The 27,516-nt window shown below is 41.1% G+C and overlaps 1 protein-coding gene across 1 annotated transcript; it reads left to right on the top strand.

Moving 5' to 3' along the window:
- Positions 1-1,966: 1,966 nt before the first annotated feature.
- LOC311082116 (uncharacterized protein) lies at positions 1,967-26,843 on the top strand (the record flags this gene model as incomplete). Its single annotated transcript, XM_084112859.1, has 12 exons — positions 1,967-1,979; positions 5,026-5,073; positions 5,219-5,299; positions 20,092-20,415; positions 20,513-20,872; positions 21,179-21,265; positions 25,099-25,137; positions 25,226-25,300; positions 25,606-25,634; positions 25,726-25,800; positions 25,950-26,018; positions 26,137-26,843. 12 exons carry the CDS (start codon positions 1,967-1,969, stop codon positions 26,245-26,247), a joined length of 1,311 nt encoding a protein of 436 aa, XP_083968985.1. The 3' UTR covers positions 26,248-26,843.
- Positions 26,844-27,516: the final 673 nt, after the last annotated feature.

Genomic DNA, 27,516 nt, shown 5'->3' with positions numbered 1-27,516 from the left:
CGTGACTAATTACTTTTCCTGTAAACCTCTTACAAAGTATCATAACACCTGCCGAATAATTGGTACCGTGAGAATATAAAACATTATCCCCCCACTGCTGTTTCCAAAATTTTTCATCCGCTGTACCCGAATGTGTTTCCTGTAAAACAATTAAATTAGCCTTAAGTTCTTTACAAAATAAAAAAAAAGTGCCTTGCGCTTTGTAAGATTTTTCAAACCTCTAACATTTAAAGAAGTAAACAAAACCGACATTGAACACTAAAAAACAAATAAAGATAGTGCCTACTGAAAACGCTCTTGAATTAACAAAAGAGCAGGAATGAGCAATTCTGTCCAAAGTATATTAGGGCTCAACAAAACCTCCAAAAGTTCAGTCAAAAAAAACTTGGGCTATTTAATCATATCAATGAGTCCTTTTTCCCAGTCTATTCAACAGCCCATAAAAACAGAATAACAACAACTTGGAAAATGTGTGATCAGCTTTTCAATCAAAGTTGTGGAACGTACCATATATGCATCAAGGATAAATCTTTTCCCCATCGATGATCGCGTATCCTTCCTTCAAAAAAGCCTTCTTTCCGCGGCGCCTGGCTTCATCCACCCGTGGCCACAGCTTCTCCCTCGCCTCCCGATCTTCTTTGGAGAAGTCCTGTTTAAAGATGATCTTCTTCTCTTTGCATACTCTGGCCTCCCTCGACATCTTCCACACGTCCTCCTTCACCGTTCGCGAAACAAACTGCATAATGATGGATCTTGGCATGCTGTTGTTCATTGCACCTTTTATCCCCAAACGGTGAATGGTGTCAACATTTCGGCGGAGCTCATCAGCAGACATGGGGACCACTCTCGTAAAGATACCCATGACTTCATCTCTGGTCTTCTCATCTTCCTTCTCAGGTAACCCCAAGAGCCTGAGGTTCCATCTCATCTTGTATCTCGCAGCTTTCAAAACCTTCTCCTTCAGGGATTTGTTTTCTGCAGCCAGGAACTCAACTTGTCTTTGTATCTTCTCGATGTTTTCTTTATTTTCATCCGTGGCTCGTTTAATGGCGTCGGTGCGTTCTTCGATGTTCTGAAGTTTGACTTCTAGGGCATCAAACTTTTTCAAAGCTTCTTGAACATTATTCATCCTCTCTTCGATGTTTTCCAGCTTCCCATCTAGACCGTCAAATCTTTTCATCACAGACTCAATAGCTAGCGTAAAGCTATTTGCATTCTCCTCCCTTGCCTTCGCGCCTCTCTTCCTCAACTTTTTGGGTTGCGGACTATTTACAGGAGTTTGGTCATCCTCGAGATTAGCAGAAGATTGCTCCATTTCTTGGATTTAATTTTCGCTCGTTTCACTCATATCTCTCAGCGCAGTGGTGCCGTAGCTATGGTCGACGATGTTAGCTTCACCAAGTTTTTCCATCTTTCTGGTAGTTAGTAATTTCGGTGCAATTCTTCAAAAGCTTAATAGTTTGTCAAAAACGAATAACAGTCACTTCTGTCACAATATGGTTTGGTTGATTTTTCCTTTAAAAGTTGGACTTGAAAAACGAATTTTTCTTCGGAGCCTTCTTCGCCATCTTGATTTGTCTCCCCCATGATAACTGTTATATATGCAGCTAAATGTTGTGCTATATGAAGAGTGACCACTAGGGCGCATCAGTGTTCTGTAAGTGGTGGAGTTCTTGGATGTAAATAAACCAGTTCATGAAGAAGTGAGTAAACGGTAAAAATGCGTGCGAGTGTTGCTCTGTGTGTGAATATAGAATTGTTCATATAAGACATTAGCAAGCAACATAACAATAACCCATAAATCATTTACTTCCAATACTTCCTATATTAATTTTATTAATAAAACAAATGGAAGTGATTTGGCAAGTCAACTGTAAGGTTACATTTGCCAGCATTTGTCACAACATTGCAAAGAACCAGCAGGAAAATAAACATGTAAACATGTAAACTGTACGAAAGCCCAACAATGCCCCCTGGAGGTATCTTTATGTAAGTTACTTTGTTGGTGCTTGCACGGCATGGACAAGTCTGGGCATGTCTGAACTAGTTACAGAGGGCAGTCCATATACATAGGTGGAGAGACTGACTTGCTTTCTTACACAAAGCGGACTTTTGCATGTTTGTTGTTCCCGTGAGTGATTGATTAAGAAGTAAGTTATCTGTTTTACATTCTATGCTGTTCGAACTTTAATATTCTGTATATTCAGTTACTGTCATCTGTGCAATGTACTAGTTCAACTAGTAATTTGAATAATTATATTTCTGTGTGAATTGCATGCTATCTAAATTCATGTAAAGTCATATTGAAACTAGTTTGATACTGTTCAGTGGTTTATGTTCTGCAGTATAATTCAGATGTGTAAGCAAATCATTTATGCTATATATTTAGATTCTAAATAACTGAATACACTTTACCAGAGTAATGATAACCTGATTTACTATTACTTCTGTTTTGTATAGTGACTATTCTTTATGCTATCGGTAATACTGTTTATACTAGCAAACTTATATTGTATTTTGTTTTCTCTGTTCATTGTAGACCACATATACCTATGGGCAAATGCCTGTAATACTTCATACATGCTGAAATAATCCAAATAAAACCCTACTGCTGGGACAATCTCTCTCTTGCTCCAGTTTCTCTAACCGGAAACTCCCACCACCATTTCTACTAGTGCTTAACGAACCCTTTGAGCGTCCCATACGCTCGTATATAAACAATAAACACTAGCAGCATACTTGTAGAAAATGAATACAAACTTCAGCATATTCTGAATCTCTAGCATTTAATAATGGATTTCTAACCAACATCCTCCTGTTATTTCCAATGAGCAATATAATCCTTCAGACAAAAAAATAAATAAAAAAAACATTTTGCTGTAGCAAAATCACAAACAGTTTTCATTAAAAAATAAAATAATCCTGTACCAGCAGCTCTCATACAAACATAATGCTTGTGGAGTACGCATATTTTGAATAATTAGTAACATACAAAGACGCTCTTATACACAACTATATAATAAAGAGTTATGACTTGAAATGTTTGCTGTATACCACAATCAAAAACAGCTTATACAAAAAAAGTGAATGAACATCTGCAGAGAGCACAGTCAAAATGTAACTTTTTGTGACTGGCATTGCACTGATACACACTGTGACTGTGGAGGGCAGTGTAATGTACGTATAACAGATCGGTTTACAGCAGCTTGATGTGAAAACTAAACAATACAGAAAGCAGCTCTCATACAAAAAATACTAAATAGGTCACAATGAAATGACCAATTTTCCATACGTTAGCTTTTAACGATGCCATTCGAATTTGGCGCTCAGCCATCATGCATCTCTGTTACGTGATCATGCATGTCCGCTTTAGAGTTCCGCCTTTTTTAGAAAAAAAAAAAAAATATATATATATATATATATATATACACATATATACATATATATACATATATATATATATATATATATATATATATATATATATATATATACACATTTTTTTATATATTTTTTTAAAGAAAATCGATTTTTGACATTTGTGAATCGATTCAGAATCGTCCACATACACATCGCGATGCATCTAAGAATCCCCCACCCCTATTCCTGAGTCATGTTCCCTGTTCCCTAGTTGAAGTCTGTCAAGTTTTGAGTTAATCTAATAAAGCTGCTGCACGTGGATCCTGCTTCCTCCTTTGTTGAACCCGCCCCCAAATGGATCTAGCAGCAGCTTTGGGGAGTCTCCAACCAAAGACTGTTCTTGTCACGTCTGCTGATCCAGAGACTGTTCACGTCACGTCTGCCGATACAGAGACCGTTCACGTCACGTGGTGGGTTCTTGACTTTGTAATGCTGTTTGTCCTGTTCCCTGTTCGAAGTCTGTCAAGTTTTGAGTTAATCTAATAAAGCTGCTGCATGTGGATCCTGCTTCCTCCTTTGTGTCAAGCTGCATCGTTACACAAATCTTCACAGTTCCCCTTTAAAAATACATGTAGCCCTAACAACCTAAACATGTTGCGACCACACACACACACACACACACACACACACACACACACACACACACACACACACACACAAATAACACCTCTAACAACAACCCTTAAGTTTGCAGGTCAAGCTCAAAGTAATTTGAGCTTGTCCTGCAAATTCAACACATCCTCATTTGAGCCATCTATTTCATTTTCAATCATAAAACTGTTCTCAATGTGGATTATTTTCTTATTTAATCGTCTGACTCGTCTGATAATTTTTATTAACTGCTGTGCACGATGAATCAGTCCGTTCTTAGGGAGTTAGTTAGCATTAGTGGAAGATCTTCTCCAGCGCCTTTCTCTCCTTCTTCTCCGTCTTGAGAGCTCTCCTTGCGTTGTTCCTCCGGATGTGTACAACTATAAGATCGTCCATAAAAATCTCAACCTTGTCTGTTACATTAACATTTCTTATTTCTGGGTCATCTCCATCCGTTACATTCAAAGCATGCAGATAGTGTTTAATATATACCATTTCTGGAGATTTATCAGAAGAATTCATAATCATTTGTTCTCCAGTTCCAACATTTATTACAGAGGGGAAGAGACAGGGCAAGAGAAAAACAAAGAGAAAAAGAGAGTGATGGAGATGAGGAGAGAAAAATAATCTACTTCACACTGAAATGATTTTAAAGCCATTGTTAAGCCATTGTTTTTTGGCCTTCAAAACATCTTAAAATGCACATATGTAGATCAGAGAAATCTAAACTGAACCCCCCGAACTGCCTCACATTTGGGACCTCAGTGATTATAAAACTCTGCCTTTATACTAATAAACAGCTGATATCCTAGTAATATGCATGTTAATAAGCAACTAGTTAATAGTGAGAATTAGATCCTAAACTAAAGTGTTACCGTTTTTAAATCATACACTCATTGGGAGCTGAGCCCCGCTAAAATGAAAATCCTGTGTGAAGCTCGAGTATTATGTGATGATGATGTTGTGTATATGTGGCATTATGTGTTGAACTGAACTAACAGACGTGATCCACAGATCCAGGAGAAACTGAAGTCAGTGTGAATGCTGGATCATTATACAGAGGTACGACACGTTCATTTATACTGACAGCTTTATAACATTAAACTATCAGTCAGTCTGTAAAAGCTTCATCAATAACTGTTGATAGTTGAATACCCTTGACTTCAGTCATGTACAGTTTCTCTTCTTCCTCTCATGTTTCCTGCAGTGATTGTGATTATTGTTGAGATCGCAGTGTTTGCTGCTCCTACTGTGATTCTTCTTCAGATCATCTGTGCAAGAAGAGCTGGTGAGTTTTGAGCCGCACACAATCTGATGATTCACACTCATCTGATCTGGAACAATCTGCAATCATGATAAAAACCAGAGGCGGACAGAGTACACAGCTTCATTACTTGAGTAAAAGTACAGATACCCCTTGCTAAATTTTACTCAAGTACAAGTAAAAGTACTACAGTCAGATGTCTACTTAAGTAAAAGTACTAAAGTACTTGTTTTTAAAAGTACTTGAGTATCAAGAGTACAAGAGTACATTTTCTAAATATTGCATTACTACTGCCACAGTGCTTACATTGGTAAACACAGCAAACACTTGAAGCGAAAACTATCATTAACTTGTTCAGAAAATTGAAATAGTCTGGCGAGGTGGGGCCACGGGTTCGGGATGCGATATTTTTTTCCCAGGATGGTAGGGGAAGACTCATGAATATTCATTAGGGAAGTCATCCCTGATTGGTCTGATGACCTACCCCTAACCCCACCCCTAAACCTACCCGTCACTGGGGGTCTTATGACCTCCCTAACCCCGCCCCTAAACCTACCCGTCACTGGGGTTAAGACCAATCAGGGATGACTTCCCTAATGAATATTCATGAGTCTTCCCCTACCATCCTGGGAAAAAAAATACTCCCGTGATGGACCTGCTGCGTCTTCATCCATGGTTTTGTCTCTTATCTAAATCTGACCGTGGAGTTGACTTTGGCAGAAAGCTGAAGGTGATTGCTGATAGGCTGTCCCAATCAGTGGCGCCTGCACAATCCAATCACATTTGAGAGGGAAACAACGAATTGAAGGTGTCCGAGATGTTTCTTTTTTCCTTTTTTTTTTCTTTTTTTTTTTAGAAGAAGTAACGGGTACTCACAGTTATGGATAGAAATGTAGTGGAGTAAAGAGTACAATATTTGCCTCTCAAATGTACTTGAGTAAAGTCATGAGTACTCCCCAAAAATGATACTCGAGTAAAGTACAGATCCCTCAAAATTGTACTTAAGTACTGTACTCAAGTAAATGTACTCCGTTACTGTCCGGCTCTGATAAAAACACATACGAGAGGTCAGTCAATGCTTTTATTTTGCAGGGAGGAAGGACTCGAGGCACCCAGAGGAAATAGAGATGCCGACAATATTACAATAATATGAGTTTTGAGCGAATCTGCAGCAATATTTACAATAGCAAAAACTTAGAGAGGATTGTTTATTGTTTTATTTTCTTCTTCTCAGAAAACAGAGAAAAACTCTGATCACAATGAAGAAATAGTGACACCAAGTTTAGATTAAATTTTCTTGTGCTTCATATGTAAACTGCTTTAAATATAATATTAAATACAGTAATGGACAGACTCAGACTGTATAATCTCTCTCTGTTCTGTGTGATGGAGCTGATTTGGTGATTCTTGGATCTTGTCTGTTCATTCCTGATGAAAGTCTCTGCAGTTCTGAGAAAATTGGTTTGTTACTGAAATGCTACTCCTGAAATGCATATATCTTCAACAGTCGTACACTAGAAGACTGAAACCAGTATCGTCTTGACCTGCTAGATACACTGTTCACAGCAAAATCTTTGTCTGTCATACCGAGTCCTCCAGTCGGGAATGTGGAAAATAGGCATTCTTCATGCACAATATTAGCATTGACCAGCAGGTGTCGCTGTGTGCATTCGAAGCCTTGAGAAATCAACCATTTTCACACACATCAGGCTGAAGCTAAATCTCACCATAAATACCTTCAGGTTCACTTAGCTCAACAGTTAAACTGTATATTTGCAAAAAAAAAAAAAAAAAAAAAAAAAAAATATATATATATATATATATATATATATATATATATATATATATATATATGTATTTACTGTAGTAAATCACTTGCAACATTTTTTGAATAATGTCCTAAAATGTAAACTTTGTTATGTTATGTAAACTTTTTAACTTACGAGCATAAGGGCAGGAGGAGTGATGGAGGACTCATAAGGGCAGGAGGAGTGATGGAGGGTCTCGTAAGGGCAGGAGGAGTGATCTAGGGTCTCATGAGGACAGGAGGAGTGATGGAGGACTCATAAGGGCAGGAGGAGTGATGCAGGGTCTCATGAGGGCAGGAGGGTCTCATAAGGGCAGGAGGAGTGATGGAGGGTCTCATAAGGGCAGGAGGAGTGATGGAGGAGGGTCTCGTAAGGGCGGGTGGAGTGATGGAGGGTCTCGTAAGGGAGGGTGGAGTGATGGAGGGTCTCATGAGGGCAGGTGGAGTGATGGAGGGTCTCATAAGGGCAGGAGGAGTGATGGAGGGTCTCATGAGGGCAGGAGGGTCTCATAAGGGAAGGACGAGTGATGGAGGGTCTCATAAGGGCAGGAGGAGTGATGGAGGAGGGTCTCGTAAGGGCGGGTGGAGTGATGGAGGGTCTCGTAAGGGCGGGTGGAGTGATGGAGGGTCTCGTAAGGGAGGGTGGAGTGATGGAGGGTCTCATGAGGGCAGATGGAGTGATGGAGGGTCTCATAAGGGCAGGAGGAGTGATGGAGGGGCTCATGAGGGCAGGTGGAGTGATGGAGGGTCTCATAAGGGCAGGAGGAGTGATGGAGGGTCTCATAAGGGCAGGAGGAGTGATGGAGGGACTCGTAAGGGCGGGTGGAGTGATGAGGACTCATAAGGGCAGGAGGAGTGATGGAGGGTCTCATAAGGGCAGGTGGAGTGATGGAGGGTCTCATAAGGGCAGGTGGAGTGATGGAGGGTCTAATAAGGGTGGGTGGAGTGATGGAGGGTCTCGTAAGGGCAGGAGGAGTGATGGAGGACTCATAAGGGCAGGAGGAGTGATGGAGGGACTCGTAATGACAGGTGGAATGATGGAGGACTCATAAGGGCAGGAGGAGTGATGGAGGGACTCGTAATGACAGGAGGAGTGATGGAGGACTCATAAGGGCAGGAGGAGTGATGGAGGACTCATAAGGGCAGGAGGAGTGATGGAGGGACTCGTAATGACAGGAGGAGTGATGGAGGGTCTCATTAGGGCAGAAGGAGTGATGGAGGGTCTCATAAGGACAGGTGGAGTGATGGAGGGTCTCGTAAGGGCCGGTGGAGTGATGGAGGGACTCGTAATGACAGGAGGAGTGATGGAGGACTCATAAGGGCAGGAGGAGTGATGGAGGGTCTCATAAGGACAGGTGGAGTGATGGAGGGTCTCGTAAGGGCCGGTGGAGTGATGGAGGGACTCGTAATGACAGGAGGAGTGATGGAGGACTCATAAGGGCAGGAGGAGTGATGGAGGACTCATAAGGGCAGGTGGAGTGATGGAGGGTCTCATAAGGGCAGGTGGAGTGATGTAGGGTCTCATAAGGGCAGGAGGAGTGATGGAGGGTCTCATAAGGGCAGGTGGAGTGATGTAGGGTATCATAAGGACAGGAGGAGTGATGGAGGGTCTCATGAGGGCAGGAGGTGTGATGGAGGGTCTCATGAGGGCAGGAGGAGTGATGGAGGGTCTCATGAGGGCAGGAGGAGTGATGGAGGGTCTCATAAGGGCAGGAGGAGTAATGGAGGAGGGTCTCGTAAGGGCGGGTGGAGTGATGGAGGGTCTCGTAAGGGAGGGTGGAGTGATGGAGGGTCTCATGAGGGCAGGTGGAGTGATGGAGGGTCTCGTAAGGGCCGATGGAGTGATGGAGGGACTCGTAATGACAGTAGGAGTGATGGAGGACTCATAAGGGCAGGAGGAGTGATGGAGGACTCATAAGGGCAGGTGGAGTGATGGAGGGTCTCATAAGGGCAGGTGGAGTGATGTAGGGTATCATAAGGACAGGAGGAGTGATGGAGGGTCTCATAAGGGCAGGAGGAGTGATGGAGGGTCTCATAAGGGCAGGTGGAGTGATGTAGGGTATCATAAGGGCAGGTGGAGTGATGTAGGGTCTCATAAGGGCAGGAGGAGTGATGGAGGGTCTCATAAGGGCAGGAGGAGTGATGGAGGAGGGTCTCGTAAGGGCGGGTGGAGTGATGGAGGGTCTCGTAAGGGAGGGTGGAGTGATGGAGGGTCTCGTAAGGGAGGGTGGAGTGATGGAGGGTCTCATGAGGGCAGGTGGAGTGATGGAGGGTCTCATAAGGGCAGGAGGAGTGATGGAGGGTCTCATAAGGGCAGGAGGAGTGATGGAGGGTCTCATGAGGGCAGGAGGAGTGATGGAGGGTCTCATAAGGGCAGGAGGAGTGATGGAGGGTCTCATAAGGGTGGGTGGAGTGATGGAGGGTCTCATAAGGGCAGGAGGAGTGATGGAGGACTCATAAGGGCAGGAGGAGTGATGGAGGACTCATAAGGGCAGGAGGAGTGATGGAGGGACTCGTAATCACAGGTGGAATGATGGAGGACTCATAAGTAAGTAAGTAAGTAAGTAAAATTTATTTATATAGCACCTTTCACAGACAAAAAGTCACAAAGTGCTTTACAAACTGTTAATTAAAAGAAAAGATCAGACATGCAAACAATAGATCTAGCAAAACAACACACAAAACACAAGTAACCAATGCTGTCAAATAAAAGCCAGCCCAAAAAGATGCGTCTTCAGATGTTTTTTAAAAGAACTGACAGAATCCATAGTTCTCAGTGCTAATGGAAGTGAGTTCCAAAGCCTAGGTGCCACAGTACAAAAGGCACAGTCCCCTTTAGTCTTTAGACGAGTTCTAGGGACAATTAGAAGGTCCATACCAGAAGACCGTAAGAGCCGACCCGGTGAATGTTTGTGTAAAAGATCTTGAATATAGAGAGGTGCCTGGCCGTGCAGGGCTCTATAAGTGATAACTAAAATTTTAAACTGCACTCTGAATTCAACTGGAAGCCAATGAAGGTCCTTGAGACCTCTTATATGAGACCACTTACTGGTACCAGTCAAAAGCCTTGCTGCAGCATTTTGTACAACTTGTAGTCACTGCATAGAAGACTTATTCAAACAAGTGTACAGAACATTACAGTAGTCAAATCTTGACGAGATGAAGGCATGAACAAGCATCTCCATCTCTTTTCTTGAGACTACCGATCTAATGTTCCTAAGATGGTAAAAACATGAGCGAACTACAGACTTTAGGCTATATGACTGTTAAAACATATGGCTCTATCCAGGCAGACACCCAGATTTCTCATTTCACTACAATCTGAGGTGGCTGAAACCCCCAAAACCTGCTTAATCTTAGGTATAATATTGTCAGGAGCAAAGATCATCAATTCAGTTTTATCCTTATTAAGTTGCAAAAAATTGTTTGCCATCCATTTGTTAATGGAGACTAAACAGTCCTGTAGAACTGACAGTTTATCTAGACTATCAGGTTTGAACGAAAAAAGTAACTGAATGTCATCTGCATATAAATGATAAGATATTGTTTTAAAACTATTAATGATCTGTCCAAGAGGAAGCATATACAAATTAAACAACAAAGGGCCCAGCACAGAACCTTGTGGCACCCCACAAGACAAAAATGCAGAATCAGACATAAAGGATCCAACAGATACCGAAAAAGTCTGTCGGACAAATAAGATGAAAACCAGTCCAGAGCCGAACCCGAAATACCTACTAAACAGCGTAATCTATTAATCAGAGTGCAGTGATCCACAGTGTCGAACGCTGCGCTGAGATCTAACATAACCAACACGGAACATTCACCCGCATCTGTGGCCATCAAAATATCATTTGATACCCTAAGTAAGGCAGTTTCAGTAGAATGATTTTTACGAAAACCTGATTGAAATTTGTCATAAATATTATGAGTCTCCAGAATATCATTCAACTGTATTGCTACAACCTTCTCCAGGATTTTAGAAATGAAGGGCAATTTAGAGATCGGCCTATAGTTGTTTAGCGAAGTAACATCAAGATTACTCTTTTTCAAGAGAGGTTGAACAACAGCGTGTTTAAAACACCTCGGGACCTGGCCCAGCTTTAGAGAAAGGTTAATAATTGAGACTAAACATGGACCAATGGATGTAATAGTTTCTCTGACCACAGAAGCAGGCAAAACATCCACCGGACTCTGAGAAGGTTTAATCGTACAAACTATCTTAATAAGATCATTAAAAGAAATTGACTGAAAAGAGCTTAAAATTGCGGGCCGCTCTGTAATAATTACAGGGGAAATAACTAATGGTAAAATACTAGCCCTGACAGCCATAACCTTACCCACAAAATGAGATAAAAAATCATTACAATCATCATTTGAAAAAGCAGGTACAGATGATGTAACAGGCGACACAAGGCTCTTAATAGTGTCAAACAAAATCTTGGGCTTCCTTTTACAAGTTGAAATCAAATTTTTAAAATACAGCGCTCTGGCCACCTTAATCATCTCATGTAAATCAGACAGTAACTCTTTAAAATACAGACGATGAACCTGGAGCCGCGTAGATTTCCACAAGCGTTCAGTCTTCCGACACACACGTCTGAGACTGCGAATGGCATCAGTTATCCATGGAGAAGTCTTAACCACGGAAATATTCCGTTTCCTAAATGGAGCCACTTTATCCAATAGAACAGTGCAGTGATCATTAAACGACTGTACAGAACTGTCAATGTCATTTGAAAAAATAACCGAGTTGGAGTCAAAAGCAGTCGAGAAATTCTCAACATCAACTTGGGTAATCATGCGAGAACAAGACACCCGCTTAACCGGCGGTGAATTTTCGTTACACGCAAGATTAAATAAAACACATTTATGGTCACTAACAAAGACATCTTATGTACACACATCGTCAATATTTAAACCATGAGAAAACACTAAATCAAGCAAGTGTCCTTTATCATGTGTAGGACCAGAGACATGTTGAACAAAATTAAAAGAATCCATTAAATTTAAAAAATTTAAAACAGTATTACATGCAGCATTATCCACATGAATATTAAAATCACCGACAATAATAACTCTATTCAACTTAATAATAGAGGATAAAAAGTCAGTAAAATCGCTCAGAAAAGGACCCAAAATCCCAGGAGGCCGATAAACAAGAATACAATAAAAAGAATTTAATCGACCAACCTTAGACATCTGTAATTCAAAGGACGAGTACGTATTGGAGTTCATCAACTGGCAAATAAACTGATTTTTATAAACAGCAGCAAGTCCACCCCCGCGGCCCACGAGCCTTGGTGTGCTGATGAATGAACATTCCGCAGGACAGAGCTCAATCAGATGGGAAAACTCTATACTCCGTTGCCATGTCTCCGTCAAAAACATAAAGTCCAAATTTTTGTAAGTGAATAGTTCATTGAGTAGAAATGCCTTGTTTCTGATTGATCGAACGTTCAGCAAAGCCATCTTAAGCAGTGCAGATCTCCCACCAGGAGCAGAAACAGAAGTACGCAACAGCGGCCTCAAATGTTCGTCGCATACACCGCGACCGGTCGAAGAAACTCTCAGGGGCAAAGGAAACGGACCACTGAAGACATTCGGAACCAATCTGGAAACAGCATAGCATTGCTCCAACCTCCAAAGTTTCCTGAGGAGCACCTGTCTCCCAGCCCTTTTTCCTCTTCTTCTCCTCCGCTTCTTAGTACATCTCTTAGGTCCCTCTCCTTCCCGCATGCAGGCAGCCAATGCAGGTGGACAGCGATATAGGGTTGATTCGCCCAAGCCACTCCAAGTACAAAAGCCGCCACACTTGGTCACAGATGAGCGAATCATGATCAACGTTTGGCGATCATACACCCACACGGCAGACACATCATAGGAGGACAAACTTAATAACAGCAAAGCACATAAAATAAATAAAACAAGACGAAACGATCCTCCAGCCACAGCGGCAATGCCAAACACAGGCGCCATCTTGGACAGGAAACAGGAAGCAACCGAATGGGCAGGGCAGGAGGGCCCATAAGGGCAGGAGGAGTGATGGAGGGACTCGTAATGACAGGAGGAGTGATGGAGGACTCATAAGGGCAGGAGGAGTGATGGAGGACTCATAAGGGCAGGAGGAGTGATGGAGGGACTCGTAATGACAGGAGGAGTGATGGAGGGTCTCATTAGGGCAGAAGGAGTGATGGAGGGTCTCATAAGGACAGGTGGAGTGATGGAGGGTCTCGTAAGGGCCGGTGGAGTGATGGAGGGACTCGTAATGACAGGAGGAGTGATGGAGGACTCATAAGGGCAGGAGGAGTGATGGAGGACTCATAAGGGCAGGTGGAGTGATGGAGGGTCTCATAAGGGCAGGTGGAGTGATGTAGGGTATCATAAGGACAGGAGGAGTGATGGAGGGTCACATAAGGGCAGGAGGAGTGATGGATGACTCATAAGGGCAGGAGGAGTGATGGAGTGTCTCATGATGACAGGTGGAGTGATGGAGGGTCTCATAAAGGCAAAAGGAGTGATGGAGGGACTCGTGATGACAGGAGGAGTGATGGAGGATCTCATAAGGGCAGGAGGAGTGATGGAGGGTCTCATAAGGACAGGTGGAGTGATGGAGGACTCATAAGGGCAGGAGGAGTGATGGATGACTCATAAGGGCAGGAGGAGTGATGGAGTGTCTCATGAGGACAGGTGGAGTGATGGAGGGTCTCATAAGGGCAGGAGGAGTGATGGAGGGTCTCATAAGGACAGGTGGAAAGATGGAGGACTCATAAGGGCAGGAGGAGTGATGGAGGGTCTCATAAGGGCAGGAGGAGTGATGGAGGGACTCGTAATGACAGGAGGAGTGATGGAGGATCTCATAAGGGCAGGAGGAGTGATGGAGGGTCTCATAAGGACAGTTTGAGTGATGGAGGACTCATAAGGGCAGGAGGAGTGATGGAGGGACTCGTAATGACAGGAGGAGTGATGGAGGACTCATAAGGGCAGGAGGAGTGATGGATGACTCATAAGGGCAGGAGGAGTGATGGAGTGTCTCATGAGGACAGGTGGAGTGATGGAGGGTCTCATGAGGACAGGTGGAGTGATGGAGGGTCTCATAAGGGCAGGTGGAGTGATGGAGGATCTCATAATGACAGGAGGAGTGATGGAGGATCTCATAAGGGCAGGAGGAGTGATGGAGGGTCTCATAAGGACAGGTGGAGTGATGGAGGACTCATAAGGGCAGGAGGAGTGATGGAGGGTCTCATAAGGACAGGTGGAGTGATGGAGGACTCATAAGGGCAGGAGGAGTGATGAAGTGTCTCATAAGGGCAGGAGGAGTGATGGAGGGACTCGTAATGACAGGAGGAGTGATGGAGGGTCTCATAAGGACAGTTTGAGTGATGGAGGACTCATAAGGGCAGGAGGAGTGATGGAGGGACTCGTAATGACAGGAGGAGTGATGGAGGACTCATAAGGGCAGGAGGAGTGATGGAGGGTCTCATAAGGACAGGTGGAGTGATGGAGGACTCATAAGGGCAGGAGGAGTGATGGATGACTCATAAAGGCAGGAGGAGTGATAGAGGGACTCGTAATGACAGGAGGAGTGATGGAGGGTCTCATAAGGGCAGAAGGAGTGATGGAGGGTCTCATAAGGACAGGTGGAGTGATAGAGGGTCTCATAAGGGCCGGTGGAGTGATGGAGGGACTCGTAATGACAGGAGGAGTGATGGAGGGTCTCATAATGACAGGAGGAGTGATGGAGGACTCATAAGGGCAGGAGGAGTGATGGAGGGTCTCATAAGGGCAGGTGGAGTGATGTAGGGTATCATAAGGACGAGAGGAGTGATGGAGGGGGTGGAGTGATGTAGGGTATCATAAGGACAGGTGGAGTGATGTAGGGTATCATAAGGACAGGAGGAGTGATGGAGGGTCTCATAAGGACAGGTGGAGTGATGGAGGATCTCATAAGGACAGGTGGAGTGATGGAGTGTCTCATGAGGACAGGTGGAGTGATGGAGTGTCTCATGAGGACAGGTGGAGTGATGTAGGGTATCATAAGGACAGGTGGAGTGATGGAGGACTCATAAGGGCAGGAGGAGTGATGGAGGGACTCGTAATGACAGGAGGAGTGATGGAGGGTCTCATAAGGGCATAATTGTGACTCAAGAAATCTGTCAAGACCCGTTTCATTACAAAAGGAAAAAATAAAAGATATTATCTTATTATATTATATAATGATATTATCATTATATTTTTACAAGGAAAAAGTTAGTTTTAAACTTAGTTTAAAGTTAGTTTTCTCAAGTTAGTCATAGATAGTGGAAACTGTCACAGGGTAAGCCTGTGACTATGCACAGACTGAACACACACACACACACACGCACATTTCGCACATACACCGGCGTCATGTTAACACAGTCTGTTTGCCGGCACTGACAATCATGTATACACGGACTTGTGTAGCATTTGATGGTATTGTGTGTTTAAAGGTGTGTTGTGGTGTATTATGTCCTGTATGTTGGTATTACCTGGTTTACGTGAGTTATATGGGGAATCAGTGGCTGTAACATCAGCGCATATGATAACATAATAGGATTGTTGTCTTATGTACAGAAATAAATCACCCACCACTATTATTTGGTTTATATGGTTTATTAAGTACAGTGTTAAGAGTGATACAAATATACTTACCACATTTGACGAGTCATTTGCCAAACCTGTTCAGTTAAAAATCAGGTCTATTTATACATGGTGTTCGCGCCATCTTGGTAGCGCGTCCGTGTGTGTGACGTCACCGGAGGGTCCATCTATCATAGCTGTACAAAAGAAATGTTTTATGAGTTATTTGTTTTATTATTTATGTGTGTATTTATGCTGTGATGTGTATCTGCAGATATGAGTTGTTGTATTTATTATTGTTATTATTATTTATATGTGATTTATGTGAAACACATTACCTTTTCAAGTGGTACGTCCCGGGGGGAGGGAGGAGTCAGGCCTATAAGGCTCCAGAAATTTAGTATGAGGATGGGAAGTGCTGTTTGTGTCGTGCGGCTGCACGTACAGGTCAGATTTTTTTTGCCTTTTCAGTAGCAAATTAATATTTATTACTTATAATGTAATTATTTTATTTCTGGATTTTAATGTCATGTGGGAAACTGCTAAAAGAAAGTAGTGAATCTAACAGTAATTCTCTCGTGTGCAAAAGTAGCCAATAAACTGTTCAGAGCAGATGTGTGTTGAGACAGTGTGTTCACAGTATATGCACTTCTCACGTTTCACACGCACTTAAAGCAACACTTCACTGTGACATCGTGTCACTAAACAGCAACTCTAGCAGAATTTAATCACTCATTTGATGAGAACAGAGGAAGTGAATAACCAGAGGAGGAGCTGATGATGTTTAAAGCAAGAGCTGTAACTATATATAATGAAGAGAAAGACTGACAGAAACACAAAATGGCTGATAAGTGTGATCTGTGTCTGCTGGGACTGATCATTCTCTCTTCACTTCTCACAGGTAAAGAAATCTGTATTTTCTCTAAAGACATTGTAGGATTGAAAATAATATTTGAAATGAACAAAGACGTTTGCTTTACTGTTTTCCACCCCCTCTTTCTACCTCAATGACCATTTGTAGTTCCTAAAGGCACAGAGGGGCTGATAGTGATCACTGTAGGCCAAGATGTGTGTACTTCAGGGGTCGATGAATTGTCACACATTTAGTACGGTGGGGGAAGTTGTAATTATCTGATTGGTCAGTTTGAACGTCTCACATTTGGGTTTTAGTCACATGGTCAGGAAAGGATAAAAGAAGATTGAAACTGTTGCTCTGTTTTTTTTTATTCTCTGGGTCCCTTTCTTGGGTCTCTCTCTCTCTCTCTCTCTCTCTCTCTCTCTCTCTCTGGTAACATTTTACATATATGCTGAGTACAATTAATGGTATAAGTTATCATCTCATCTATTTTGTAACTATTTTAAGTATTACTATAACCATGTTGTCATTAATTTCAATTACAAATAATGTGCTAACTAGTTTTGATTTGGTATTGACTTGCTATATAGTATAATAGTGCTATCTACTGCAATACAATATTGTCACTCTCTACAGCAAAAAACTCCCACATATTAATCTATTGTAACTGCGCTTATTTCCGTCGTTGGTATAAGTGGCAGTGGGTGGAATAGACAAGAAATGTACAGTTTTCTACCATCTTGCTGACAATGTTTCTTTAGTCATTTGTCAGTCTTGCAGGAAATCCACCCTTACAACATTTAGTGGAATTAGTCTGGAAAGAGTTCATTTGAACATGCTCAGTTTATTCTTGCACACATTCACGTTGTGATCTCAGAGTTGTGTATTGATACACACAGATCATACTGTATTATTCCTGATACTGGACATAGTGTCACTCAAACATCTGATGATGAAGAATTATCTTCATATTAAGAGTGTGTCAGTGATTTGAACAGCTCTCTGATAAAGACTAATAGTTTATTCTGGAGAGTGTGTTGTTTGCTTTAAGTGAGGGTAATGCTGTTTGTGGAGTTGTTTAATCCTCCTCTGCTGATGTAGCAGATCCAGTTCTGTACATAAGATAATCCACACAGCAGACAGCAGGATGGCTTCAAAACAACTGTGTTTATTGACCCTGGAAACACATGGGACAATTTGATCAGAATACTATCCGTTGCGCAGACCTCTTTCCACGTTATACACTCGCCAGCGTCCATTTGCGATCTCAGGCTGACGTAACTCACTTTGTATACATGTTTAACATTATGTATTAGCCTACACATTAAAGTAATAACAATCCATTCTGTTGTTAAAGGAAAAATAAAGAAAGTAATAAAATGGCTGGATGTGTATTCTTCAAACATATCAGTAATAACATAAGAATAATGTTTGTACGAATCAAACAAATATTCCCTCAAAACATCTTGCACAGTCACATTATACTCTTTAGAACCGCAAAACCAGCGTAATAGTTGGAAGTAAAATTATAGAATGTATTATATGAGAAATAAAGATAGGATACCTGTCAAAAGCACAATCCAGATATACATTATAGACCCAAATTACATAAATTAGATCACTTTATACTGGTTAAGTTGAAGAGTTGAACAAACCTGGAAACACATGGGACAATTTGATCAGAATACTATCCGTTGCGCAGACCTCTTCCCACGTTATACGCTGTGCACAAATCACTAGTTAGCTCCACGTGCGTCACAGAAAACTCACAATACACAACATACATATGTATAATCAATTCAGTAACACATTGTGCTTATTATTATGACCGCCGCTAGCGCAGCTAGCGAAAGCGGTCATATAGGGATTGTCAAAGTTTTTTTTTTTTTTTTTTTTTTTCGTCAACGATACCAGGGACACCGATACCAGGGACACAGGGTGGGCACGTAGCCCCACTAGACTTTTACGGAAAAATTTCGTTTGGTCCCCGGGGGCCACTCCCCCCCGGCGCTGGGCCCCCCCAAACCCCAAAAATGCAGTTTTTCCTAAATAACTACCTGAACCGTGGCACCGAGGATGAAGAAATTTTTATGGTATGTTGCTCTTAAGGGCCCACATCAACCTAGCCCATAATCACTCATTTGTGATTTGCGCCCCTTCCCATAAAAAATGAAAATTCAATATTATTCTGCTTTAATCGCCCCTATCTTCAGTTGAGATGTTCAGAACTGCACCATATTTCATGTGTATGATTAACTTGACATCCTCTGGGGGTATGCTAAGTTTCGTAGAATTTCATCCATGGGGGGGGTATAAAATAAATTCATTTATGTGCACATTTAGTGACTGTACACTCATCGGCCTGTAGATGGTGGTGTTGAGCGAATGGTTGCTGGTTTAGGATGATACTGTCACACACACACATGCAGGAATACAAACAAACGCAAGCATGCACACACACTGACATCCACAGGCACAGACACACACCCATACACACACATACAAATCCACATGCACAGACACACACACACAAACACACACTTATTGTTAAAATTCAATCAACTCTGTGAATTATTAAACAAACTGCCGATGTAGCATGAAAAAGACTTGCTTGAACACAATAAGTGTGTTTTTGAAACTCATTTTTGTAATACATTATGTAGGGAAAACCACTGTTATGGATGTGACGTTTTCACATTATGGATGTTAAGTGTCTAAACTAATGACTTTTGATATAAAACTTAAATAGTAATGGCAAATAATTACAAAACTCTAAATTATCCATGATCCACAGGAATACTCCAGACAGTCTTTTAAAATATACAACTTATATACATAAACACGCAATACAGCCAAATTTCTCCACGTCATTTATTTTTGTGGAAAGCCAGTGCAGGCCTGAGCGGCGGTCATATTTTGTACCGCCCTGCGGTACATCTAGTTACTAACCAGACTGACTTTATTTCTGTCAGACGTCTACAGAAGCTCTTATTAAAAGGTGGCAGAGGTTTAGATCATTTGATGTCACCATGACGATGATCAGTGTTTGCTTTAGTTGGGCTCTGGACCCTTGACTTTTGAACATTAGTTTTTCTTTGACTGCGATAGCTTTGTCTTTAAATACATTTGATATTGCAAAAAAGCTGAAAGAAAACAGGGTCAGATGACAATGGCTGTTTGTTAATGGTCACAATCATCATCTAGTGGCACAGATCTCATTTATTGTCTAATGTATTTTATCAGCACAGTGTTTTACAGTGTGTATTTGATTCTTCTGCTTTTTATGCTGGCATGTTTTATGTATTATTCCTGATACTGGACATAGTGTCACTCAAACATCTGATGATGAAGAATTATCTTCATATTAAGAGTGTGTCAGTGATTTGAACAGCTCTCTGATAAAGACTAATAGTTTATTCTGGAGAGTGTGTTGTTTGCTTTAAGTGAGGGAAAATACTATGATTTAAAACTTCCGCTTTTTATGCTGGTATGTTTTATGACTTCATTTATTACCATATGTCATAATGATCACTGAGCTATACTGTGTTTCAGGAACCAGTGGATTGAAGGAGAATGTGTTCATCAGTTCTGGTGAAAATGTGCGTCTGTCCTGTAATAATGCTCTTTCTGACTGCAAATCAACTACATGGATCTACAATAACAGATTCAGACATTTAGTAGTAGTTGAACTGATTAAATTAGGGATAAAGAATAAAGACACAGAGAGACATGAGAGACTGAGTCTGGAGTCTGACTGCTCTCTGAACATCAAGAACGTCACAGAAGAAGAAGATCATGGATTATACATCTGCAGACAATATGTGAATAACACACAACAAGGACCTGATGCACGTGTTTTTCTGCATGTTCTTCATGGTAAGTTTATGATTATGTGGTCAATTTTAAAAGGGCAGATTCTCCTTTTAAACTCAGATGATGATTGAAGAGTCTGTGATTTGTGTCTTGTGTTCAGTTTCAGTGTCTCCATCATCATCATCATCATCATCATCATCATCATCATCATCATCACAGACTGAGATCAGTCCAGGCCGCTCTGTGACTCTCTCCTGTCAGTTGTATTCATATACTAGACTCTCCTGTGATGATCTGGTCAGTTCTGAGGGAGTTGAGCTGTTGTGGGTGAATCAGACTGGTGTTGATCTGAAGACAGACTCCAGATATCAGATATTATCATCATCAGATCTATATCGCTGTATCATCATCACTCTGACTACAACACTCCTGAATGAAGATAACAACAGAGAGTGGAGATGTCAGCTTACTCTGAGAAATCAAGTCAAGACCTCAGTCAGATACACTGTCAAGTATTCAGGTGAGAAAACAGTGTTAGAAGACCCTCATAATGTCAGTAACACTAAGGTCTATCAGTATCACTGAACCAGAACAAACTGAGGGAACAAAAGCTTCTTTGACTCTCACAGAAGAGTAACTCAAAGCATTGCTTCAAACTAATGAACTGCAGTGAAGTAACAGTCCAAAACATGATGCTGGAAATAATAAAGGAATTGAAACTTGACAGCAAAAATATCAACTTTTTATGTAATGTGATGATCAAAGTTAAAATATGATGGTCATATTGTACAGTATTAATGATCTGAACTAACATTCATCTTCACAGCTCAAGCTGATTCAACGACAGCAGTGAATCCAGTCCACATCACACACTCTCAGGATCCCTCAACTATAAACACACACGTTTCTAAAGGTACATCATCACTGTCTTTCTCACATCAGTGCTTTTCAGAGCATAATGCTAGAGTTATCTTCAGTGTTAACTCGTCAAAATATGACTGTCATATTCTACAGTATGATTGTCACATTGAGTTGTTGTTTTAGTTTCATTTCATGGACTTTTATGGTGTGTCCCAATTAGCATACTTATGCATATTCTAGGACATGTTTAGTATAAACAGTGAGAGTAGTGTGTTCATATAACACTCCGGTTCTTTCACTCGATTCTCCCAGAAAGCAGAAATTACATTGCTTATAAAAAGCCTAATCACTTTTAAATTAAAATTTTAAATTAGCGTCAATTCACCCTTTGCAGGGAGTTTGATTGACATGCGATTCTGACCAATCAAAATCCACCATTTTTGTCCGACAAAGCAGTCAGGAGAGTTAGTAGATTAATGTCGGTGGATTTGAACTTGGCTTTAACTGAGGCAATCTGTCACGACACATTACAGAGCCACAAAACGGTAGGCCTATTTATTGTTTAATTTTCTTTGACTGACCAAATTTGAAAGTTGAGACTTTGTTTCATATTAAATATTTCCTGCTCGGTCCTGTCTGTCAGTGCGTTGTCATTATCCTCTATTTTTCACTGCTTGAGAACATGGGTTGAATCCGTAGATTGACGTCGGTGGATTTGAACTTGGCTTTAAAGCTGCCGTCGGCAACATTTTTTTGATCAAATTCAGTGAAATTGACACTATAATCCGACAGAACAACATAAATAAGGTGGTTTTAGAAAAAAACCCGAGCTTCTAACTCCACCTGGAGCATGTTATTTGTTTTGCAAAAATCCACCGCTCCCGTCTCATCGGGTCCAATCAGCGCAGGGGGGTGTGAGATCTGACTGTCAATCACAGTTCGTGCACACGCCACAGATCCCCCCTCCCTCGCGCAGACGCGCACATTAATATCACATGCACACGACACGCCTGAAGTTCGCCTGAAGATTGTACGAAGCGTGATGGCGGAGAGAAAATCTACTAACAAGCTTCCAATTCCTCGGTTATTGCTATCTATGGATAGATTAGCCAGGGCAGCCTACCTCCGAGTCCATGGTGTTGATCGATGCTGAAGAGACGGACGCGTTCACAGAAAATCAGGTACACACGCACAGTGACGATGGGCGGGTGCTCGTTGGTAGTGGGGGAGGGGCATGAGAGTTGTAAACATTCAAAATTTTGGCTAAGTCCACTCAATCTGCCAGACTTGCCGACTGCAGCTTTAACTGAGGCAATCTGTCACGACACATTACAGAGCCACAAAACGGTAGGCCTATTTATTGTTTAATTTTCTTTGACTGACCAAATTTGAAAGTTGAGACTTTGTTTCATATTAAATATTTCCTGCTCAGTCCTGTCTGTCAGCGCGTCGTCAGTGTCCTCTATTTTTCACTGCTTGAGAACATGGGTTGAATCCGAAATCGCCCCCTAAACCCTCATTCACTAAGTTAGGCATATTCCCTACGTTAGTCCACTAACACCGTTCACTTGAAGGAGTGACTGAAAACGAGTGAGCGAATTCGGACACCCGTTGAGCGTACATAAGCTGTACACTCGTTAATGCAGCGCAATGTGGGATTGAATAAGTGCACTCAATAACGTCCACTATGGTTTCGGACACCACTAAAAATGGCTGTCTCCTCAAATAACGCCCTATTTGCATGCGCTTAGAGCTCGTGTGAATTGCACAAATAAAATGAAGTTAACAAACAACCTCGATCCATCAGGAAACGGCACATAGGTCGCTGAACTTCACTGCGCTTCATAAAGAGTTTTTCTTTAGCGAATCCTCCTGGCGCCGGGTCTGAGTGAGTCATTTACTCTCTTACCTTTGTTCTTTGATTAACATTAATGACACTTTAAGACCAGCCGCTGCTGACAGAGACGCGATCTGACTCGTCCCATTTCCTCACAAATCTCTACGTTCATTTAAGACTTTATTTAAATCATTTAAGACTGCTCTTATGAGGACACTCGACAAAACGGACATTTTGGCATAATTTGTGAGTGTTATCGTTTGTTCAAGCCCGCAAAGAGAACTCGATACTGACACGCGTCTTTTCTGTGTGTGTGTGTGTGTGTGTGTGTGTAATAGGCAGGACTTACAGCGTGGTCTCTTTAGTCTTGTCGCGCTTGAATGGTTTAAAAGCATTCACATTTATAAGAGCGTGATCATACAACACTAGTCAACGGGTGACTGCGTAATTGCATTAAATATTTGTAACACTTTAAACCTTTTTTTTTTTTTTTCGGTGCCGCGGTGGGCAAGTGATGAAACCTGTGTTCCGACTGAACACCATGTAACACAGACTAATCGTGGCAAGCCTAATATATATATATATATATATATATATATATATATATATATTTGACCTTAAAGAAAAATAGTTATCTCTGCCTACATTTTGTTTCTGTCTGACCGGAGAAAGTTTGTCCTGCCATTCACCTCAACAGCTCAGATGAAACTGAAGAGAAAATGGCCGACTTCACTTATTTTTTACTTCTAATGCTCAATTCGCCTACTTATACTACGCCCTAAAAGTATGTACTCTTTTTGGGAAGAAAAGGTGTATACTTTTGAGTGTGTAGCAGAAGAGTAGACAAGCTTTGGGACAAACTATCATGTCATACAATTGCGTCTTTAACGGTTGCTCTCTGTTGATTAGTTACGCACATCCTGACATTCAAACTGACCTGTCAATCATCTTGTCAAAGATAAAATCCTCCACATTTAATTTCATTTCCTACCATATCAGAGAGAAATGCAGAATCACGTTGATCTGCAGTCGCGGGTTTGTTGCGCACAGTGTTTCTCCTGTTTGTCAGCGCTGTTTCATCCTTTAAACTGGTTTAAATCACTGAGACATTGTGTTCTTCGCTGAATTCAAGCGCTTCTCACTGGATCTCATGACCTGGACCGATCAGAGTAAATGCATCTGCTCTAGTGAGCTCGCGCTGCGCTGCCATTTGGACTTTGAGCCGAGCGGATAAATGGTCTGTGTGGCGCGCGGTTCAAATGAGTTTCGTTCCGCTTTTGGCGCATAAACATTATCGAACATTTATCGAACTCTTGATATCGTTTTATCGAGAAAAATTGTATCGCGATAATTATCGTTATCGTTTTATCGCCCAGCCCTACGGTCGCGCATATCCGCCATGTTTTGTCAGTTTTTTTTAAACACTTTTTACTCGTGTTCATAGTTCTGAACCGAATCCTCCTCCAAAGCGCAATGGGTTGTGGGTAATATTAGCCTTATAGTGAGTACGGATCGAAAATCCTCCGGAAATAGTAGACCATCTGGAGACTTCTGGCATACTCTTCAACATACATAAAAAGTGGATGTAAACACAGCCTCGCCCTGCGTCTCAATGTCCATACTATCCTTCCTAAAGAGTGTGTGAGATTAAAATAAGTGTGTCCCAAAGCATAGTCGCACGAGTATCCTCTACTGGTGAACTCTTGAAATGAGTTTGAATGAAATGCTCTAAGCCCTTGATCACTTGGAATCCAATATGGAGCTGATTATAAACTATACATTTGTTTTACACACCATTATATAGGCCTGTGTGTATGCTTGGGCTGTTGGAGAAAATATATTTAAAAAAGAATCTAAATAAAAGCCTAATATCATACTATATAGAGTTGTGTGGTGTGACATGCTTCATGCCGCAATGCATGCTGGGAGCAATGAGTTTTATACTATGGGTGGCTCCCAGCATGCATTGCGGCATGAAGCATGTGACACCATTGTCGATGGGGCTTTTGTCTTTGTATATAATTGTTCCCATTCATCCTTTTCACCAGGCACAGACTCTCAGGGTCATTCGACTACAAACACACCAGGTACATAATCACAGTGTTTTGTCTTTGTCTATAATTGTCCCCAATCTGCCCTGTCCGTCTCTGACTCTGTGCTCGATCTCTTCTTCAGTCATAGTGATTTCTGTCGCTGCAGTCGCTGTTCTCCTTCTTGCTCTTCTCTGGCTGATCTGCAGAAAAAGAGCTTGTGAGTTTTCAGATTTACTCCTTTACAACAATTAAAATCAGTTCAGATGAGCAAACAAACACATCATGTTCAGACTGTAAGTATCATAGAAACATGTGGATTATATGAAATTCTCAAATAGAAGTTTATTCCTGCTGAGAAATCCTGAAATGTCAATATCACAGAGTTATCAAGTCAACAATCATTTTTATTATTCATTTTAATGCTTCAACAAAATCTGATTGTTGAAAAAGCTTAATGCTTAACATTGTGTTTTTCATGTGTGTTTGATCATAACTCATATTTCATGAGGCACTTGTTTTCAGATAATAAAAGAGGGACTGGCGACTCTGCGGTGAGTTCAGTAATGCAGTGATTTAGATCTGATTACTGTCTTTAAAGCTCAATAAAGTGTCATTCATGCAGTTTAACTGTTTGTTCTGAAGGTCAAAGATGAGAATGATCATAAAGGGACGTATGAGATGATCAACATGTCCATTCCTCCCGCTGCAAGAGCCAATGTGAGTCCACTAAATCACCAAACATTACGTTCACTGTCTGTTCAATAATGTGATTTAAAGGCTTTTGTGTTATTCTACATATTATAGCGAGAGATATGTCTGTTCTGTGTGTTAAACTTGACTCTCTGCACGTTTGCATTGATGTTTAGGAGCAGACAGATGATGTGACTTATTCTGAGGTCACTTCCTCCAATACAAAGCCTGTAAAATCACTCAATGTGAGTAGATATCAGCACATGAGTTTGACTCTCAGATAAATGAAGCTCATGCTCTAATAATAATAATAATAATAATCGCTGGGGTTCAAACATTGATGGACAGAATCTGTTCTTTCAGGATCATGATGATACAGTGACTTATGCTGCCATCAGAGGAAGAGAAGATCAACCGCAGGATGAACTTTACGCCTCTGTGAACAAGAACAAGACCTTCACAAATCAACATTAATGATACAGATCATGAGCTCATCATATCAGGAGCAGACGGGAAGATTTCATCTCTCTGGTGTTTGGAGGAATTATATATTTGTGTGTGAACGAGCAGATATTTGTTGAATGTCCTGTGAATATGAATGAGATTTATTGTGAATCATCATCTGGTCAGAGCACAGAATCTCATCTATATCATCACAGCTACAGTAAAGTTAGAGACTGAAGCCCTGATGTGTTTTCATACAGGCCAGACTCAATCTAGTGTCTCTCAAGCCTCTTCCATGACTGGAGTCTGTTTATCCGCTGGATTTCTGTCTGAAAACCTTCATCTTCATGCAGAAGCTCATGCTGAAATGATCCTCTTGCTTCAGCTTGTATATCAGCTGTTTCTTCTACAGAGAGACGTCCGTCTGAGAATTACATCAGTGTCTGCTCACATTATATTGTCATAAAATATTAAAAAATTTGACTTTGCAGTGTGTATATGTCACGCTATTAAATGTCCGTTATTTCTTTCTTTTTTTACATGTGACAATAAAGAGCATGAAAAATCATGAGTTAAAATAAAAGCTATTGTCTCTTCCATTCCTGTAAAAACAGACGTAACTAAACTTGCTCCTTTAAAAAAAAAAACTATTTTAAAACCCACCAGCCGCCACTGGAAAACAGAAGTATGTTTGGCAGTAACTACAAAGCTATTTGAGGAAAAAAATATTACTGATTTTCAATTTAAAATAAAATAAATAAAAAAATAAAAAAAATAGGGGGGACCTAGGATGATAACAGCACTAAACACTAGACAAGAGAGTCCATTACCACACTCTGAGCTACAAGGAAACGCTGAACATTTCAACACCATGTTTCACTTCCTCAAATCTGCTCCACAGCTTTATCAGCGCTTTAACCTGTTCTGAGAACAGAGCTTGTTATTGACGCAGAGCAGAGAAGAGGTAAGCTAGCAGCGATGGGGTTAGGCTATGCTATGTTGAGGTTAAAAAAAAAATCTATCTTCCAAGCCATGGTAAAATAATATAAGTGATTACATTGTAACTTAATAACATGAGGTTTAAAACATCAGTCATATATGTGTGTTTGGGTTTGATTAGACAGGGGAAAATATTAAAACATGCTGTAATGTGAAACTATGTGAAACTATTAACAGTTTATGAACATTAAAATAAGATGATATTTGCAGTATTATTTTTATATATCATACTGCAGATCTCTCTACTTAAAGTTAGCATTAAATGAAAATTCATGTTTCTAAATGAATGATATTCATCTT

The sequence above is a fragment of the Abramis brama genome (genome assembly GCF_963993115.1).
Source record: "Abramis brama genome assembly, chromosome: 1".
NCBI lineage: Eukaryota > Metazoa > Chordata > Actinopteri > Cypriniformes > Leuciscidae > Abramis > Abramis brama.
The sequence above is the reverse complement of the archived record's forward strand: the minus strand, read 5'-3'. Positions and strand labels throughout refer to the sequence as shown.